The sequence below is a fragment of the Trachurus japonicus genome, chromosome 23 (genome assembly GCF_045865225.1).
Source record: "Trachurus japonicus isolate A0001 chromosome 23, Traja_1.0".
Taxonomy (NCBI): Eukaryota; Metazoa; Chordata; class Actinopteri; order Carangiformes; family Carangidae; genus Trachurus; species Trachurus japonicus.
The window spans coordinates 1,630,244-1,650,831 of NC_140929.1; the positions used below are offsets into that span (position 1 = coordinate 1,630,244).

A 20,588-nucleotide genomic window follows, 5' to 3' on the forward strand; every position below is an offset into this window, starting at 1 on the left:
AAATCTCATTCTACTCTTAAAATAAGACTCAGCACATTAAAAAGCAGCTTGTTTTTAGACACTTTTTACTTCTTTCAAGCAGATTTTCACTTGAAATAAGTAGAAAAATCTGATAATAGAGCAAGTTTTTCTTTCTTATTACAAGCACAAAAACCTTGCTTTCACTGGCAGATTTTTCTACTTATTTCAAGTGAAAATGATCTAAAAACAAGTAAATTTTTAGGTGATGAGTCTTATTTTAAGTGGAAAGAGTTTAGTTTTGACTAGAAATGAGACATTTTGACAAGAAATAAGACAAATATTCTTGGAAAGATTTTGAGTTTTTGCAGTGCAGGTTTTTTACCCTACCCATTTCAACTTATTTCAAGTGAAAATTTGTTTGAAACAAGTGAAAAAACAAGTTAATTTTCAGGTGATGAGTCTTATTTTAAGTGGAGAGAGTTTAGTTTTGACTAGAAATTAGACATTTTGACAAGAAAAAGGACAAATATTCTTGGAAAGATGTAGAGTTTTTGCAGTGTGGTCCTCCTCCTCCTCCTCCTCCTCCTCCTCGGGGCCCGGCAGCAGCAGTCTGGCAGCGGGGGGTCGGTTGGTACTTAATACACACACACACACACACACACACACACAAAACAAACCAAAAACACACACACAGAGACGAGGACGGCTCGGGCAGCGCTCCAGCTCTGCTCTGTTTGTCTTTTAAATGATGAGATGAAGGAGCCAAAGGAAAGTTCAGGTAGGAGCAGAAACAACAGAAACACAACGGTGACGTGAAACTAAACTAAACTACTACACACTACACTACTACACACACTCTCTCACACTCACACTGCAGAGAGCGAGAGTCGACAAAACCACAACACAAAAAACTCACACATGTGTCATTAGTTTAGACTGAGCCCTGTAGGGAGGAGGAGAAAGGGAGAAAGGGAGGAGGAGGAGGAGATACACACACAGTGAGTAAGTTCATCCACCTAATTACAGATGCAGCTTCATGGATTCCTCTGCTGCTGCCGGTGCTGATGACCTGCCTGTGATGTCATCAGGAGGCTCAACCTTTATTTAAAAGCTTCTCCACGAACACACAGACACACAGAAACACAGAGATAGAGACAGAGAGACAGAGAGACAGAGAGGACGTTTCTTTATCTCCAGCTGTGGATCAGATCATTGAGGAGCTGCAGCTCTGACTCAGGTGAGTGTCTCTTTCTGTCTTTTTCTGCTGGTTCTGGTTCTGGTATGTCCTTTGTTTTTTGTTTTATCTCATATTCACGTCTTTGTTGGACAAAGTTTCTCAACCTGCAGAGATGTAAAGGTCCGATCATGTAGCTACCGGGTCAGTCCAGTCCAGTTCAGGACATGCACTGCAAAAACTCAAAATCTTTCCAAGAATATTTGTCTTATTTCTTGTCAAAATGTCTCATTTCTAGTCAAAACTAATCTCTTTCCACTTAAAATAAGACTCATCACCTAAAAATTAACTTGTTTTTAGATCATTTTCACTTGTTTCAAACTATTTTTCACTTGAAATAAGTAGAAAAATCTGCCAGTTAAAGCAAGTTTTTTGTGCTTGTAACAGGGAAGAAAAACTTGCTCCACTGTCAGATTTTTCTACTTATTTCAAGTAAAAAATCTGCTTGAAAGAAGTAAAAAGTGTCTAAAAACAAGCTGCTTTTTATGTGATTTTGCGTATAATGAGATTTGTTTTGACTAGAAATAAGACAAATATTCTTGGTAAGATTTAGAGATGTTGCAGTCTGGTTCTGGTTCTGGTTCTGGTTCTGATGTGTCCTGAGTTTGTTTGTTTTTTATCTGATCTTCACGTTTTTGTTGGACAAAGTTTCTAAACCTGCAGAGATGTAAAGGTCCGATCAGGTCTGAGTCTGTAGATGACAGGACATGGTTCTGGTCACTGTTCCCTCTCAGGTGTTTTACTGCTCCTCCTCTTTGCCCAGAAGACAAAAAAAGTTGCACACTCAAATATCCCCGACTAGTTTACTGTTCATTTCTACCTAATGTGGCGCTTCGAATTGTGAAATGTCTGACCTTAACCGTGGTCTGTAGTGCAACTACGATTGAAGTTTTTGCTTGAGAATTATTATTACTGTTCATATCAAGAATGTTTCTGTGCCAAGAGTTGATGACACCAACTTGATGTTAGTTATTTTTTTCATATTGTTCATATGGCAATACATGCAAACTCTACTTTGCCAAAACAATATAGTATTTTGTTCTCATTAACTGTAACTGACCTAGATATGGAGCAGCCTACTGTAGGTAATGTTGTCAAAATAATCTGTTATTAATCATTATAGTAATAGCCGATTGTATTGATATTTGGAGTTGTAGAGGTGAGGCCAGAGCACCAGCATGTGGACGTACTGTCTCACAGTCGCTCAAGCAGCTCATCAGGGGAGTTGAATTTCTGCTCAGGAGTTTTGAAAATTAGAGGGAACATTGGTTCTGGTTCTGGTTCTGGTTCTGGTCTGATGTGTCCTTTGTTTTTTGTTTTATCTCATATTCACGTCTTTGTTGGACAAAGTTTCTGAACCTGCAGAGATGTAAAGGTCCGATCATGTAGCTACCGGGTCAGTCCAGTCCAGTTCAGGACATGCACTGCAAAAACTCAAAATCTTTCCAAGAATATTTGTCTTATTTCTTGTCAAAATGTCTCTTTCCACTTAAAATAAGACTCATCACCTAAAAATTAACTTGTTTTTAGATCATTTTCCCTTGTTTTAAACTAATTTTCACTTGAAATAAGTAGAAAAATCTGCCAGTGAAAGCAAGTTTTTTGTGCTTGTAATAAGAAAGAAAAACTTGCTCCACTATCAGATTTTTCTACTTATTTTAAGTAAAAATCTGCTTGAAAGAAGTAAAAAGTGTCTAAAAACAAGCTGCTTTTTAATGCGATGAGTCTTATTTTAAGTAGAATGAGATTTGTTTTGACTAGAAATGACATTTTGACTAGAAATAAGACAAATATTCTTGGTAAGATTTTGAGTTTTTGCAGTGTGGTTCTGGTTCTGGTTCTGGTCCTGGTTCTGGTTCTGGTTCTGGTTCTGGTCCTGGTTCTGGTTCTGGTTCTGGTTGCCGGGGGGTTATGGTTACAGTGTTAGTGTAATAAAGAGCAGCAGGCCTCGTAAACAGCAGCAGGGACCTGGTTTACTGGTTTACAGCTCCGAGTGGAAACATTGTTAGTTTAAAACCATCAACAAACGACAAGAAGCTGCAGAAAAGAAAAGAAAAGAAAAGAAAAGAAAAGAAAAGAAAAGAAAAGAAAAGAAAACAACTCAGAAACTCACCAGTTTTTATTCTATAAAATATAAAGTTAATTAAAATATATAAATATCATCATTGTCGTCAGTTCATCAGAGTTAAAGCTGCTTCAAACTAAACAAATTCACCAGCAGGAAAACAGTTCTGCACATTTAGAAACTAAAATATCCCATAATTAAAGCTCCAGAATGAAGAAGTTAATCTTCATTTGTTTAGTTTGATTCATTATAAACTCTTTTACAGTTTCAGTTCATTCTTTCAAATGAACTCAAACTAAACACATGAAGTCTCTTGTCCTCTGTCTTTAGCATCGTTAGCTTCAACAGGCTAATGTGGTTTATTCTAATACAAAACTAGACAAACTGTGAACTCGTCTCCTCTGAGTCTGTGTGAGTCAGTAACAGCTGAAGATTTAAAGTGTTTATTGTCATTTGCAGAGTAGGAAACATGTTTCCCTGACAAGGAAAGTCTTTCTTTGTGATATAAGAGATAAAACACTAAGTATAGACATAGAAAGACAATTAAAAAGCAACAATAATGAACTTTAATGAATCTTAACAGCACTTTACGACACTTATTGTCCATTAAATGCATTTTAATTCTGTACTACTCCTTGCTCCTTCTGACTGAAGCTACTGTGATATATTGTATATATTGTGATATATGGTATTTGTACCATGTTGTGCTTTGTTTTGTCCTTGTCTAATGTTGTTTTAGTGTGAACTGCAGATGGAAATGAGCTTTAGAGCTAAATCTGACATATTTACATAGTGTATGTTCATGAATATGCAGAGTCCCGTTACAAATAAACTAATGAATGAAATGAAATAATTATAATAATAATACAAAAAACAACTAAAAGCTAAACACAGGTGGAGGTGACAGTTGTAAACAGTAGGAGAGATTGTGTTTTATGTGCAATATGCGTGTAATAATAAATAATGTGCAGCAATAATACACTTCTTTATTTAATGAACTTTAAATAACGTTTGTATAAAAGTTCATTCATCAGTTGCAGCAGGTCTCAGTCTGATGAGTTAAAACAAACTCTCACTTCTGTCCATGATCTTCTCCTTCTCTGTTGTTGTTGGTGTTGTTGCTCGGGGCGATGGCGAGCGGCTAACGAGCAGTTAACACCTCACAGCTCCTAATGAGACTACAAACATGGCCGCCGGTTGTTTTTTCTCACCTTCACCGACTCACACCACGTTTCCCTTTTAAACTTTAATCACATCATAAACCTGAAGCTGAACCTCCACGACGTGTTCGAGTCCCGGGTTCTGGTCCAGTTTGACCACAGTTTGAGTCATTAAAGGGATAGTTCATCCAAAATTCAAATTTCACTCATTATCTCCTCCCCCTCATGTGGACTACTTTTCATGTATACTTTTATTGTGTGAAGTGTGATTGTGGTAGGAGTAAAGGAAGAAAATAAGCCTATTCGGGTGTATTTTGGGCATATTCCATTAGTGTAAGGCTAATTTGCATATTCAAATGAATTTTCAAAGAAACTTGTAATACAAAAAATGTTACTTTTAATGTCTATTTTCATGGTGTAAAGTTTCATTGTGGTAGGAGTAAAGGGAAAAAAAGAAGCCTATTCGGGTGTATTTGGGGCATATTTGATTAGTGTAAGGCTCATTTGCATATTCAAATTCATTTTCAAAGGAACTTGTAATACAAAAAATGTTACATTTCATGGATACTTTCATTGTGTAAAGTTTCATTGTGATAGGAGTAAAGGGAAAAAATAGCCCCATTGGGGTGTATTGTTGTCAACACCATAGACTTTATACAGTAAATAATGATGAGAATTAAACATATTTCCCCAACTAGGATTTCTTAGGACTTTTAGTATGTTGTTCTAGACACCTCATAGAAATGATGGATGGTGAAAAACCTTCTGTGACAATTAGTCTGTCGTAAAACGCTATTTTGCCTGGACTATAGCTACTGTAAGGGCTGGGAGAAGTTTCAGAGTCCTCCGTGGCTTCTCTGAGTTACAGGGGTCTCGGCGTAGCAGTGCGTGTAAAAACCTTCAGAATATAGACAGGAATCAAAAATAAATAAATAAAATAAAAACATAAGTATGAGAAATCATGTGTTCTGACCCAGCCTTATTATGTATCACAAATATTTTGGGAGTAACTGGTGGACATTTTTGTCCAGGGGTCATGGGTAGGGTAAAAAAACCTGCACTGCAAAAACTCTACATCTTCCCAAGAATATTCGTCTTATTTCTTGTCAAAATGTCTCATTTCTAGTCAAAACTAATCTCTTTCCACTTAAAGCAATACTAAAGAACTTTCAGTTTTGGTTGAGTTTGGCGGCACCTGTGGACCAAAGTGGTAGTGTTTTTGCCTGAAGGAAGACTCCATTTCCCATGAACACTAGCGTGAAGCCCTGTAAATACCCTGCATTAAAATTAACAGAAGACATCAAAACTAAGTTTCTGTTTCCAGTGGATCATTTCAAAGTGAAAACACAAACATAATCCATTGCTAAAGTGCCGTTTTGCCTGTTCCCTCCTTGTTGTGACTCGCAAAAGTGAAAGTGAAAGTAAAGTGAGAGCAGGGTTCCTACCATGCTCCTCAAAGCTGCTTAGTGCCAGAGAAAGAGATACAGACCATAATGATACAGACCCCCTCAGACCACGACAGAGGTGTCATTCAACTTGTTGTAAGTCCATGTATCATCACAAAAGTTACGAAAATATTTTATGAAGGTTGAAAAGTTACTTAGTGCTGGTTTAAAATAAGACTCATCACCTAAAAATTTACTTGTTTTTAGATCATTTTCACTTGTTTCAAACTAATTTTCATTGAAATAAGTAGAAAAATCTGCCAGTTTTTTGTGCTTGTAATAAGGAAGAAAAACTTGCTCCACTATCAGATTTTTCTACTTATTTCAAGTGAAAATCTGCTTGAAAGAAGTAAAAAGTGTCTAAAAACAAGCTGCTTTTTAATGTGATGAGTCTTATTTTGAGTAGAAGGAGATTAGTTTTGACTAGAAATGACATTTTGACTAGAAATACGACAAATATTCTTGGTAAGATGTTTGAGTTTTTGCAGTGTAATGCTGCAGAGTGACTTCCTGAAGCAGCGGTGAGTGATGTCGTGATGATGTAACGTCTTTAAGAGCCAATGGCAGCTCAGGTTGTTTTGTGTTTTTGCTCCTGTTGAGCAGAACAAGCTGCGACCTGACGAGGTCGACGACCCCCGATGGAGCAGAGAGAGAGGGGGGGGGGGGTGTTAACAGTACAGGCCTTTGTGTGGAGAATAGTTTTCAAAAGGAGAGTGGGGGGGGGGGTAGAGGTAGAGGTAGAGGGGGGGTCACAGATATTAAAAGTGGACGTTTGTTTTGTGAACGTGGCTGCTGCCAAAAAGCTGCAATTTACTACGAATCTGAAACAGCTTTCCTGGCTCAGACCCACACACACACACACACACACACACACACACACCACCCCCCCCCCCCCCTCCCCCCCCCCCCCCCCCCCCCCCCCCCCCCCCCCCCCCCCCCCCCCCCCCCCCCCCCCCCTCACTGCAGCTGCTGCTGCTGCCAGGAAAACCCCCCCCCCCCCCCCCCTCCTCTACCTGTTTACTGCAGGTAAAGTGGCTCCACAGTCTGAAAGAGGAGGAGGAGGAGGAGGAGGAAGGTCAGAGACAGGTGACAAGTCTCCTCTCCTCCCCTCTTCTCTTCTTTTCTCCTTCCCTTCCTCCTCTCCTCTCCTCTCCTCTTCTCTTCTTTTCTCCTTCCCTTCCTCCTCTCCTCTTCTCTTCTCTTCTCTTCTCTTCTCTTCTCCTCTCCTCTCCTTCCCTTCCTCCTCTCCTCTCCTCTCCTCTCCTCTCCTCTCCTCTCCTCTCCTCTCCTCTCCCCCTTCCTCCTCTCCTCTCCTCTCCCCATTCCTCCTCTCCTCCTCTCCTCTCCCCATTCCTCCTCTCCTCTCCCCCTTCCTCCTCTCCTCTCCTCTCCTCTCCTCCCCTCTCCTCCTCCCCTCTCAACTTCTCTATCCTTCTCCTCTTCTCCTCTCTTCTCTCCTCTTCTCTCATCTCATCTCCTCTCCTTCCCTTCCTCCTCTCCTCTCCTCCTCTCCTCTCCTCTCTCCTCTCCTCCCCTCTCTTCTCTCCTCCTCTCCTCTCTTCTCTCCTCCTCTCCTCTACCTTTCTTCTCTCCTTTCTTCCCCTCCCCTCCTCTTCTCTCCCCTCCCCTCCTCTTCTCTCCTCTCCTCTCCTCTCCTCTCCTCTTCTCTTCTCTCCTCTTCTCTTCTCTTCTCTTCCCCTTCATCCTCTCCTCTCCTCTCATCCTCTCTTCTCTCCTCCTCTCCTCTCCTCTCCTCTCTTATCTTCTCTTCTCCTTCCCTTCCTCCTCTCCTCTCTCCTTCCCTTCCTCCTCTCCTTCCCTTCCTCCTCTCCTCTCTTCTCTTCTCCTCTCCTTCCCTTCCTCCTCTCCTCTCATCCTCTCCTCTCCTTCCCTTCCTCCTCTCCTCTCCTCTCTTCTCCTCTCCTCTCCTCTCCCCTCCTCTCCTCTCTCCTCCTCTTCTCTTCTCCTCTCCTTCCCTTCCTCCTCTCCTCTCTTCTCTTCTCTTCTCCTCTCCTCTCCTCTCTCTCTTCCTTCCTTCTCCTTTCCTCTCCTCTCTCTCTTCTCCTCTTCCTTCCTCTTCCTCCTTCTCCTCTCCTCCCCTCCTCTCCTCTCCTCCTCTCCTCTCCTCTATTATAGTATATATTCTGGTTGATTCCTTTGCTCCAGAGTCACTGAAGTAAATATTAGACTCATTTTATCATGAAAATGGATGATTTTCAGACGGACACATCAGGAGAAAATGAACTTTTCTTTTTCGCATTTTCAAAATTTTTAAATTTTTAATAAATCTAATTCACAACAGGAGGTGGAGGGACGGTGACCACGCCCACTTTAGGAGACAGGAAGTGAATCTATTACACTATAAGAACTAATATACTACATTAATTGATATAAAACATCCATGGTAACATTCCACGTCTTGATGTATAAAGTGTCTTTGGTTTGAGGGTGAAAGTGAGTCGACTCAGTCATGAGTCACAGACTGTTTGACTCCTCGTAAATTATGTATAGGATCAAACATCTACACACACACACACACACACACACACACAGACACACACACACATCTATAGCTACACATCGACAGGAAGAACAGTCATCGTTACCCATCAGCCCCCAAAAGCCCCCGGAGACGCCGCTAACGTTAGTTAAACATTACACATGTTGCAGGGTGGGCTGACACACTCTCACAGGGAAACATAGAAGTACGGAAATGTACTCAAAAGGGTACAAACCCTTGTCGCTCCAGGCCTTTAACCTTTTTTAGAGACAATTTTGTACCAGTTTAAGTACAATTGTGCACCTACACTGCAAAAACCCCAAATCTTTCCAAGAATATTTGTCTAATTTCTTGTCAAAATGTCTCATTTCTAGTCAAAACTAATCTCTTTCCACTTAAAATAAGACTCATCACCTAAAAATTAACTTGTTTTTAGATCATTTTCACTTGTTTCAAACTAATTTTCACTTGAAATAAGTAGAAAAATCTGCCAGTGAAAGCAAGTTTTTTGTGCTTGTAATTAGAAAGAGAAACTTGCTCCACTATCAGATTTTTCTACTTATTTCAATTGAAAATCTGCTTGAAAGAAGTAAAAAGTGTCTAAAAACAAGCTGCTTTTAATGTGATGAGTCTTATTTTGAGTGTAATGACATTAGTTTTGACTGGAAAAAAGACAAATGTTCTTGGTAAGAGTTTGAGTTTTTGCAGTGTAGCATGACAAAAATGTACCTTTATATAATAAAACAAAAATGTACCCATAAAAGGGTACAATAGTGTACTTAAATCGGTTCCCCCTGTGACAAGCTAGAGGTACATGAGAAAAACTGGCATCTAAAGGGTTAATTTTTAATAGTAATAATGAAATCATGATATGAATTAAAAGAGAACCCCTTCATGAATTCTTTTTTTTTTTTTTAAGTTTGGAAAAATATTGATCTTTCACAATTTTATAGCATTTTAAAGTTCATATAATAATAGCCTACATATGGTGTATCGAACAGACAGGACATAACTTCCTAGGTGAGACACTAACAGGCAAAATGCACTGATCAATTTTGACATTTTGGCCTATTTTTCTTCCTTGGCATGTAGCCTATTCTTTCAGAAAAGTCAAAAAAATATGGTAGAAAATCCATTAAGGTGGTTATCCTTCTGTAGCCCTATTTTCTCTGTGTGGGGGCTGAGGGGCTAAGGGGCTGGGTGGGGGGGCAGGTATTAAAGCTTCAAGACAAACTCAGATCCTGGTTTTATTATTTTTTAAACGGCAGCTTGTTCAAAACGTTACATAACTGATCCTGTTTCTGAGTCAAATCACAGCAACTTTAGTTTTTACTGTGAAAATCAAACGTTAAAAAGTATCTAACAAACTCATAACAACATGAACCATTTGGGTTTTGATAGGAAGTTTTCTTTATTTAATTTTCTCTCTTCGTTTGTTTCTTGTTCACATTCATTCATGAGGATTCTGATCTTTATAGGAACGAGTGAATTAACCAGAAGTGAAGATGAGTTGTTGCAGCCTCGTTATTATAATCATAATAATTAATGAGCAACTCTAATGATTATTGATTAATGGTGTGTGTGTGTGTGTGGTGCCTCAGGGAAGCTGCTGATCAAACAGTGAGAGGGGAGATTCAACTTTAAAGGAGAATTCTGATAATTTTTTCCCCCTAACTCGTTGTCCTGATGGTCACCCAGTGTTGGTTGGAGCAAAAAACGCGACTAAAATTGATGCAGGCAAACCGGAGTTACCATGGCTACCCGGCGCTATAGGGATAGCCACAACGCTAACCCATGGGGGCAATTCTTTCTTATGTTTTGTGGTATTGTATTCCACTCTTTGCCTGCCTTACAGGAAAAAAACTGACTGACCAAATACAGTTTTTCTAAATGGGATCTCGCAATCTCCTCTAGCCGCCGCTCTAGTACCACTTGTTGCAGGTGATCTGAATTGTATAAAGCTGCAGAGTGGAGGCGGAGCTAAACTGTGACAGATTTTTTGAAGAAGACCAAAAAGCCTGATCTAACTTTATTTAATCTGATCTAACCCGATCTAATCTGATCTAAACTGATCCAAATTGATCTAATCTGACCCCCCAGATCAGACAGTCTCACAGTAAAAGCCTCAGACCACCAACACTGTCACTGCTGCTCAGCTCTGCTCTTATGTAACGTCTCATACTGAGCTGCTTTATGAGCTGCTGCTGCCATGTTGGTAGATACAACACACACACACACACACAGATCCATCTTCATCAAAGCCTCCGACCGACACACGTTGTAGTGAAACAGGTGAGAAAATACCTGTCGTGTTTTATTTAAATGACGGTTCATCAGCTGTGAACATCGTATTCACACTGAAACAAAGGGAAACAATTAGAGTTGTTGTTATTTAAAGGTGTTAATGGTTTTATTTCTCTGGTCTGGATTGAATAACGCGTCTCGTTTTGAATCAGGATGAAGTTTTTGAGGTAAAACTCGCAGACGAGCGGGAAAACTCAAACTCTTGGACAGAGTGAAGTTTGTTAAAGGGACATTGTGTAACTTCTCCTGTTATCTCTTCATGAAAATCGATTCTTTGGTTCTTCAAAAGTCTGTTTTTCATGAATCAGTAATCCCCCCATCAACAAAGTGAAGTGTTCCTTTCAGCTCTGAATGAGCCGTTCATATCATTCATATCTCCATGGAGCGGGTAAGCTCGGTGCTGGCTGCCATGTGGTGTCGCCATGGTTACGCTTACGTTCAGTGGCAGCGTGACGGTAGGAAACCACGGAAACTCAGTGGAGACACCGGAGCTGTCGGCTCAGGTGGAGGTGGCGTCTGTGAACAGTCGCCGCGGTAACGCAGTGAGGAGGAATGGAGCGTTACACTGATGCTGCATTCACCTGCAGTCGGGCAGACGGCCGTCGCTAACAAACCAGATGTCATTTTAGTCACAGAAGTCCAGAGAAAGCCGGTAAAAACAATACCACATCGCCATGACAACATATTGTCACGTGTATAGACCAAATCTCCTTGTTGTTTACATTCTACTTCCTGGTAGAAAACCAGCTGTAATCTGAATGAGATCAATAGTAACGAACAGAGTTTAGCTATATATCATATTTTTCAGGCCCTATCACCGTTTAGACAAATCTGAAATGATTGAAGAAACATTACTATTTCTGTGTGTGTGTTTTGTGTTGCTATGTGTTGTATTTATTCAGTTTGGGGGAATCACAGTGTCTAGAAAGCATCAGTGGCTCAGCTGACAGGGACAGCTAACGGTAGCTAAGCTAACGGTAGCTAAGCTAACAGCAGGACGTCAGCTGTTAAAACCCTCCCGTTGTGGGACACCACATGAAACTACTCCAGTTAGCTCAGTCATGTTGGAACTCAGATATCCGCTGGAGAAAATATTTTTTCATGGAGCGTTTATTGAGTCACTGAGTTATTAAAGTTAAACAGGTAGCTAACCGTTAGCCCAGCTAATCTATGATAACCATGACTCATTACAAAAATGTGCACACGTAAATAGTAATGTTTGTCCAATCATTGGTTTTATAGACTTTACAAACATCAGATTAGTCTAAACGGTGATATAGTGACATGAAAAATTAGATATAGCAAAAACTCTTGTCTGTCACTATTGTTCAAATGCTGGTTTTCTACCAGGAAGTAGTTTTGTAAACAACAAGGAGATTCGTTCTATTGTTTTGCAGCTGTCGTCCGTCTGCCGTCCGCCCGATTTCACGTGAATGCAGCATGAAAAATACCATTGAGTTGCTTGCGATATACAACCACAACGCTACAGTAGATGGGAGGAATTCCTATACGCAATGCACCTTTAAAGCTTCAGGTTCGGATGTGAAAGTGAAAAGGTTTGTTGATGCTGTAGCTGATCAGTGATTGGTCCACACGTCGTCCGCGACGTTAACCACACGTCTGTTGTTTCTAAACGTGTTTCACACTCAGAATGTTTCACATAAATCTGGTCGATGCCTCGACGCTGAGTAAACACTTTTCACCGCAAATGATTTCCACACTGATTCTTTAGTTTGGGGGGGGGGGTGAGGGGGGGTTATGGGGGTCTACACTGGGAGATAAGACTGAGTGTGTGTGTGTGTGTGTGTGTGGGGCCGGACCCCCCCACCCCCCCCCTCAGAGATCTGGTCTTAATTGTGAAAGGCGACAGCTGGAAAACATTGGTGATATTTCAACACGTGTCAGTCAGAGCAGAGTGTGTGTGTGTGTGTGTGTGTGTGTGTGTGTGTGTGTGTGTGTGCGTGTTTGTGGGGGGGTGGGGGGTTACTGTAACTCAGGAAACTCAGGAGCTTCACTAAAGTCTAAAAAATCCATCTCATTGTAGTTTTCCATCTCCTCTCTGGAGCTCTATAACAAGAGGTCAGTGTCAGCCAATCAGAAGAGAGGAGGAGGCTCTGAGTCTCTCTTCTGATTGGCCGACTGCTTTCTAATGTGATCCAATAAATAAAAATTAGAGATGAGATTTCAGTATAAAACACTCAGAGAAACTTTAAAAAATCCTGCAAAGTTGTGGTTGGATGGATGGTGGGTCCATGTGGTGGTGAGGGGGCGGGGCTTAGTTGTGACATCACAAAGTGACAGGAAGTCCTGACGGCTGGTTTTAAGGCTCAGTTTCTGAATACAGGCTGTGTGCATTTCTCTGTGGACTGAGGCTTTGATACTTTCACAGTATTAATATAGAACCTAGAGCTGCTTTATAATCACACTACACATGGACATCTACCTTTATACTGTATGGAGCTTTAATACAAACATCTACCTTTATACTGTATGGAGCTTTAACACAAACATCTACCTTTATACTGTATGGAGCTTTAACACAAACATCTACCTTTATACTGTATGGAGCTTTAACACAAACATCTACCTTTATACTGTATGGAGCTTTAATACAAACATCTACCTTTATTCTGAAGGAGCTTTAACACAAACATCTACCTTTATACCGTATGGAGCTTTAACACAAACATCTACCTTTATACTGTATGGAGCTTTAACACAAACATCTACCTTTATTCTGAAGGAGCTTTAACACAAACATCTACCTTTATACCGTATGGAGCTTTAACACAAACATCTACCTTTATACTGTATGGAGCTTTAACACAAACATCTACCTTTATTCTGAAGGAGCTTTAACACAAACATCTACCTTTATACCGTATGGAGCTTTAACAACACAAACATCTACCTTTATACTGTATGGAGCTTTAATACAAACATCTACCTTTATACTGTATGGAGCTTTAATACAAACATCTACCTTTATACTGTAGGAGCTTTAACACAAACATCTACCTTTATTCTGAAGGAGCTTTAATACAAACATCTACCTTTATACTGTATGGAGCTTTAACACAAACATCTACCTTTATTTTGAAGGAGCTTTAACACAAACATCTACCTTTATTTTGAAGGAGCTTTAACACAAGCAGCGTGTAAAGGCCAGCGATGGCCGACAGTCTCCACGGTGACTCTCTCTGTCACTGAGCATCAGATCAGATCAGTGATGATGTCATCAGCAGGTGATGCAGGTCCGTCACCTGCAGCGCCGCTCAGACCTCAGATCAGATCAGATCGGCTTTTTGTTCTTGGAGGAAACGTAAACGAGGAATTTAAAGCACTAGATGTTGTTTTGAGAGGATACATCTTTATTATTGTAATTCTGGTTTCATTTTTGTTCTGTGACTTTATTACAAAATGTTATGAGTAGTGTTGTAGAACTCAGACCGGTCCTGAGTCCATATCTCCAAGGTCTCGGTCTGGTCTTAGACTCTGGATTTCTTCTCTAGACTATAGCTGCAGTCACATCTTTTTGGTTTTTTAACCACAATAATGTATCTGTGTCTCTGTCTGACTTTGGTTTCTGTGATGTAATTCAATAAGTTCCAGATAATTCAAATAGTTGTAGACTAAAGTATCTGCTTGTGTTAAACCATGGTAACAACTTGGTGTCACCAGTGGGAGGAGACTTCAGAGAGAGATTGAAAGAGGTAGATAGATAGAGATAGAGAAAGGTAGAAAGAAAGAAAGAAAGAAAGAAAGAAAGAAAGAAAGAAAGAAAAACTGAAGTAAAGGGGGTAGAAAGGAAGGAAGACAGGGTAGATAGTGTTCCTTCTACAGGGTAGATAGAATAAAGATAAAGATAGATAGATAGATAGATAGATAGATAGATAGATAGATAGATAGATAGATAGATAGATAGATAGATAGATAGATAGATAGATAGATAGATAGATAGATAGATAGATAGATAGATAGATAGATGAAATCAGTATAATTAACAATATAAACAGCATGTGCACTGACTGTGATCATATAAGAAATATAAAATATAAGAAGTAACGTTATGGCACCAAAAATCCAAGATGACACTGTTAAAAACACAGTGGTCAAGTAAAGTGCAGATAGATAGATAGATAGATAGATAGATAGATAGATAGATAGATAGATAGATAGATAGATAGATAGATAGATAGATAGATAGATAGATAGATAGATAGATAGATAGATAGATAGATAGATAGAAGTTGTTTTGTCTCTCTCCAGAGCTGCAGCCAACACACTGACTGAGTGCTGCTCGAGCGCCACCTTCCTGTCAGCTCTTCTCTCTCTCTTTCTCTCTTTCCTTCTCTCTTTCTCTCCGTCGGTGGGCAGAGACAGGATGAGGAACCTCCTCCTCCTCTTGTTGGGGAGTTCCTCCTCCTCCTCCCTCCTCCTCCCCCTCTCCTCCCCCTCTGACCTGCTCTGAGCAGCAGCAGCAGCATGCAGAGCAGAGCAGCAGATCTCCCTGTCAGCAGCAGCAGCAGCGACGCCTCGGCCCCGACTCACAGCAGCTCTGTCTTACTCTCTGTCTCTCTGTCTGTCTGTGTCTGTCTCACCTCTGTCTGTCTCACCTGGGGGAGGCGAGGCCGGACCGGGACCGGGACTGGGGGGGGCTGCAGCCGGACACGGAGCAGTCGGAAAGTTATTATACAGGAGCAGGAAAAGCTGCTGGATGTTCTCACCCACTGGGATTTAACAAGTTGTGCAAGTTGTGCTGTCCTCACCTGGATTTGGATTCTTCTACTTCTACTTCTAGTTGTTCTCCTCTTCCTGCTGCTGCTGCTCAGTGGAAACAAGCAGCAAACAAGCAAACAAACGGACTTTAAGTGAATTATCTTTTTCTTTTTCTTTTTTTTTCCCGCCCCGTGTGGGACAGACACTGTGGGAAAGTAAGTTTCCCATTAACTCTTCCTCCTCCTCCTCTTGCTGCTGCTGCTCTGTGTTTCTGGTTTGTTGAGCTGCAGCTTTGTTGTGGGACCGTGCAGCTCCAGGTGTGAGCATGGCAGATGCAAAAAAAAAAATGTGTAGCTATTGTTGCTGTTGTTGTTGGATAGATCCAAGATATCTTTATGTGCCCAGTGGAGAGCTGGGATTCTCCCTCTGGCAGTAGAAGTAGGAAGGTTTAACTCGGTACCTGAGGAGGGAAGACTATGCACATTAGTCTAAAGTCTTGGTCAACAATGGTTGTTATATAAATAAACTTGAACTTGAACTTGAACTAAATGTAATCGAGGATGAACTGCTTATATGACGAAGCCAGAACAGGCAGTTTGTGTTTCAGAAAATGCAAAATGTGAAGCCTGAGTTGTTTTGGGCTGATGGTGATGATAATGATGATGATGATGAGGTGAAGTTGGAATGGTTCTGCAGAAGAGAAGAGAAGAGAAGTCTTTACTAGAGCTGCTTTCATTAAAAAACACTAAGAAAAAGTGAATTATTTACGTGAACTCCATGTGGTTTTTGTTTTGTTTTGTGCTCTGATGATGTTGTTTGTTGTGTAGATATGAAATGTGTCTTGTAAGCCCTTACACACTGCAAAAACTCACAATCTTTCCAAGAATATTTGTCTTGTTTCTTGTCAAAATGTCTCATTTCTAGTCAAAACTAATCTCTTTCCACTTAAAATAAGACTCATCACCTAAAAATTTACTTGTTTTTAGATCATTTTCACTTGTTTCAAACAAATTTTCGCTTGAAATAAGTAGAAAAATCTGCCAGTGAAAGCAAGTTTTTTGTGCTTGTAATAAGACAGAAAAACTTGCTCCACTATCAGATTTTTCTACTTATTTCAAGTGAAAATCTGCTTGAAAGAAGTAAAAAGTGTCTAAAAACAAGTTATTTTTTTATGGGATGAGTCTTATTTTAAGTGGAATGAGATTTGTTTTGACTAGAAATGACATTTTGACTAGAAATAAGACAAATATTCTTGGTAAGATGTTGAGTTTTTGCAGTGTAGGCTGGTGCATGACACTTAGGCTAAATAAATATAAATTCAGTTCAGTTCATGCAGATGCAGAGATGCTGACGAGCCTTGTCCCTGCGTGTGTGTGTCCTCTCAGCAGCAGCAGCAGCGTTGGTGTTGTTGGTGTCGGTGATCCAGGTCCAGGTCCAGGTCCAGATGTTGTGCTCCAGCAGCCGAGTCCTGCAGCGCTGCTGCTTCGCCCTCTTCCTGCTCTGCTCCCCGGTGCCGCTGTCGGGCCGCCCCGCCGATGCCCCCAGCAGCAGAATGTGAGTCTGAGTCTGAAATAATAAGAATAATAAGAATAATAATGAATTCTATTTGTAATGCACTTTACATTGAGCAAACAATCTCAAAGTGTCTCCCCTGAGTCTGAGTCTGAGTCTGAGTCTGAGTCTGAGTCTGAGTCTGAACTGCAAAAACTCAACATCTTACCAAGAATATTTGTCTTATTTCTAGTCAAAATGTCATTTCTAGTCAAAACAAATCTCATTCTACTTAAAATAAGACTCATCGCATTTAAAAAGTAGCTTGTTTTTAGACACTTTTTACTTCTTTCAAGCAGATTTTCACTTGAAATAAGTAGAAAAATCTGATAGTGGAGCAAGTTTTTCTTTCTTATTACAAGCACAAAAAAAACTTGCTTTCACTGGCAGATTTTTCAACTTATTTCAAGTGAAAATTTGTTTGAAACAAGTGAAAATGATCTAAAAACAAGTTGATTTTTAGGTGATGAGTCTTATTTTAAGTGGAAAGAGATTAGTTTTGACTAAAATTGAGACATTTTGACAAGAAATAAGACAAATATTCGTGGAAAGATTTTGAGTTTTTGCAGTTTGAGTCTGAGTCCTGAGTCTAAGTCTGAATCTGAATCTGAATCTGAGTCTGAGTCTGAGTCTGAGTCCTGAGTCTAAGTCTGAATCTGAATCTGAATCTGAGTCTGAGTCTGAGTCTGAGTCCCGAGTCCCGAGTCCTGAGTCTGGCTTTCATTTCAGCTGCAGCTCTTTAGTTATTTAGTCTGTGGAAGCTCAGGAATGCTGCAGCAGGAGAACTCCTTCAGATCATCTCTTTTTCCGATATTTGGAAGTTTCTTTTCATTTATTTATTTCCACCCCCTCTCCCTCTCTCTCTCTCCCTCTCTCCTTCTCTCCCTCTCCCCCTCTCTCTCTCCCTCTGCACGGTGGGCGAGCTCCGGCTGGAAAATGTGTTCATTTGTGAAACGTGCCGGCAGCTGTTTAGTTAGCGCTCGCCCACCTGTGTGTTTACCTAAAGCAGAGACCGTCGCACTGTGATAAACTCCCAGCAGCCCCGGCGGCTGCTCTGAGGCTGGTTCTGTCTTCCTCTGACCCCCCACTGCACCTCCTCCTCCTCCTCTACTCCTCCTCCTCCTCCTCTCTCCTCCTCCTCTTCCTCTACTCCTCCTCCTCTTCCTCCTCCTCCTCCTCTAACTGCTCCTCCTAATTCAATAAGTTCCAGATAATTCAAATAGCTAGTTGTTGTAGGCTACTAAAGAATCTGCTTGTGTTAAACCATGTGAACAACTTGGTGTCACCAGTGGGAGGAGACTTCAGGGAGATAGGCTATAGAAAGAAAGAAAAAGACAGAGAGGGGGTAGAAAGAAAGAAAGAAAGAAAGAAAGAAAGAAAGAAAGAAAGAAAGAAAGAAAGAATTGGGGTAGAAGGAAGAAAGAAAGAAGAAAAAGAGACAGAGAGGGGGAGATGATAGATTGAAAGAGGGAGATAGAGATAGAGAAAGGTAGAAAGAAAGAAAGAAAGAAAGAAAGAAAGAAAGAAAGAAAGAAAGAAAGAAAGAAAGAATCGGGGTAGAATGAAGAAAGAAAGAAGAAAAAGAGACAGAGAGAGGGGGATGATAGTTTGAAAGAGGTAGGTAGATAGAGATAGAGATAAAGAAAGGTAGAAGGGTAGATAGAAAGAAAGAAAGAAAGAAAGAAAGAAAGAAAGAAAGAAAGAATTGGGGTAGAAGGAAGGAAGAAAGAAGAAAAAGAGACAGAGAGAGGGGGATGATAGATTGAAAGAGGTAAATAGATAGAGATAGAGATAGAGAAAGGTAGAAGGGTAGAAAGAAAGAAAGAAAGAAAGAAAGAAAGAAAGAAAGAAAGAAAGAAAGAAAGAAAGAATTGGGGTAGAAGGAAGAAAGAAAGAAGAAAAAGAGACAGAGAGAGGGGGATGATAGATTGAAAGAGGTAGATAGATAGAGATATAGGGGGGTAGAAAGAAAGAAAGAAAGAAAGAAAGAAAGAAAGAAAGAAAGAAAGAAAGAAAGAAAGAAAGAAAGAATTGGGGTAGAAGGAAGAAAGAAAGAAGGAAAAGAGACAGAGAGAGGGGGATGATAGATAGAGATAGAGAAAGGTAGAAAGAAAGGTAGAAAGAAAGAAAGAAAGAAAGAAAGAAAGAAAGAAAGAAAGAAAGAAAGAAAGAAAGAAAGAAACAGAGAGAGGGGGGTAGAAAGAAAGAAAGAATTGGGGTAGAAGGAAGAAAGAAGAAAAAGAGACAGAGAGAGGGGGATGATAGAGGTAGATAGATAGAGATAGAGAAAGGTAGAAGGGTAGAAAGAAAGAAAGAAAGAAAGAAAGAAAGAAAGAAAGAAAGAAAGAAAGAAAGAAAGAAAGAAAGCTGAATGGAGTTTAGTTTAGTTTTTCTGTTTCATTCATTGAAAAATGAAAAATAGAACAAATCGAAAAATAACAATCCTGCAGCTCCTGAGTGAAAGGAGCAGAGAGAAGTGAACTTGTGTTGTCTGCTGAAATCATCTTTCACAAACTATAGATAATATCTGTGTCTGAGCAAAGAAGAAAAGGAAGAAAAACAGCAAGAAGAAGGAGAAGAAAAGTAGCGTAAAATAAGTTTGAATAATAATATTATTGTAGTGACGGAGCGGAGGCGTCGTCTTGACCTTTTGGCCTCTGGAGGTTTTTCTCGTCTTCGTCTTCTGGAAATTAAATTAAATTCAGTTTATTTTGAATCTGTGAAAAGAAAAAAGTAAAGAAAAGAAAAGAAAAGAAAGAAGGACGGTGGATTCACAGCTGTGGATCAATAACTGATCGATCCGTTGATCCACAGAGAGAAAAACCATCAGCTGAAATTTTTTGAAAACTAAAGATTTTTTCTCTGTGAAACGAAACGATTGTAAAAGTAAAAACAGACGTCGTGAGGATTTAAAGTCAAAGTTAAAACCAGAGTGAACTCATGTGGACGTACACTGCAAAAACTCAAAATCTTACCAAGAATATTTGTCTTATTTCTAGTCAAAACTAATCTCATTCTACTTAAAACAAGACTCATCACATTAAAAGCAGCTTGTTTTTAGACACTTTTTACTTCTTTCAAGCAGATTTTCACTTGAAATAAGTAGAAAAATCTGATAGTGGAGCAAGTTTTTCTTTCTTATTACAAACACAAAAAACTTACTTTCACTGGCAGATTTTTCTACTTATTTCAGGTGAAAATTAGTTTAAAACAAGTGAAAATGATCTAAAAACAAGTTAATTTTTAGGTGATGAGTCTTATTTTAAGTGGAAAGAGATTAGTTTTGACTAGAAATGAGACATTTGGACAAGAAATAAGACAAATATTCTTGGAAAGATTTTGAGTTTTTGCAGTGTACTATAGGTTTTAGCAGCAGCAGCAGCAGCAGCAGCAACGTTCAGCGTTCGATTCCCTTCGCTGGCGGTCGGTCGGTCGGTCGGTCGGTCGGTCGGTCGGTCGGTCGCTCCGACTCTCTGGGATTTTCTGAGTTTTTCCAGAAGCTGAAAAAAAACGTTTCAGGAAAAAAAAAGGGAAAAAAAATGCACAAATGCTCTTTTTCTTTTTCTTTCTCTTTTTCTGTTTCTGGTCTTATTTCCTCTCCTCTCCTCTCCGGGGGGGTCGTCGTGGCAACCCCCCCTTGGCCCCCCCA

At 40.0% G+C, this 20,588-nt stretch overlaps 1 protein-coding gene across 3 annotated transcripts in view; it reads left to right on the forward strand.

The window, feature by feature from the left end:
- The first annotated feature begins 1,135 nt into the window (after window positions 1-1,135).
- Window positions 1,136-20,588, forward strand: part of pthlha (parathyroid hormone-like hormone a) — a 26,363-nt gene continuing 6,910 nt past the window's right edge. The window contains exons 1-2 of one of the 3 annotated variants that reach the window (XM_085768861.1): window positions 1,136-1,202; window positions 16,821-16,942. In XM_085768861.1, the coding sequence (XP_085624987.1) occupies window positions 16,833-16,942 (110 nt within the window). In that variant the 5' untranslated portion in view covers window positions 1,136-1,202; window positions 16,821-16,832. Of the gene's footprint in view, window positions 1,203-15,475; window positions 15,608-16,773; window positions 16,943-20,588 lie in introns of those variants that run through there. The other 2 variants (XM_085768862.1, XM_085768860.1) reach the window with 2 other exon arrangements.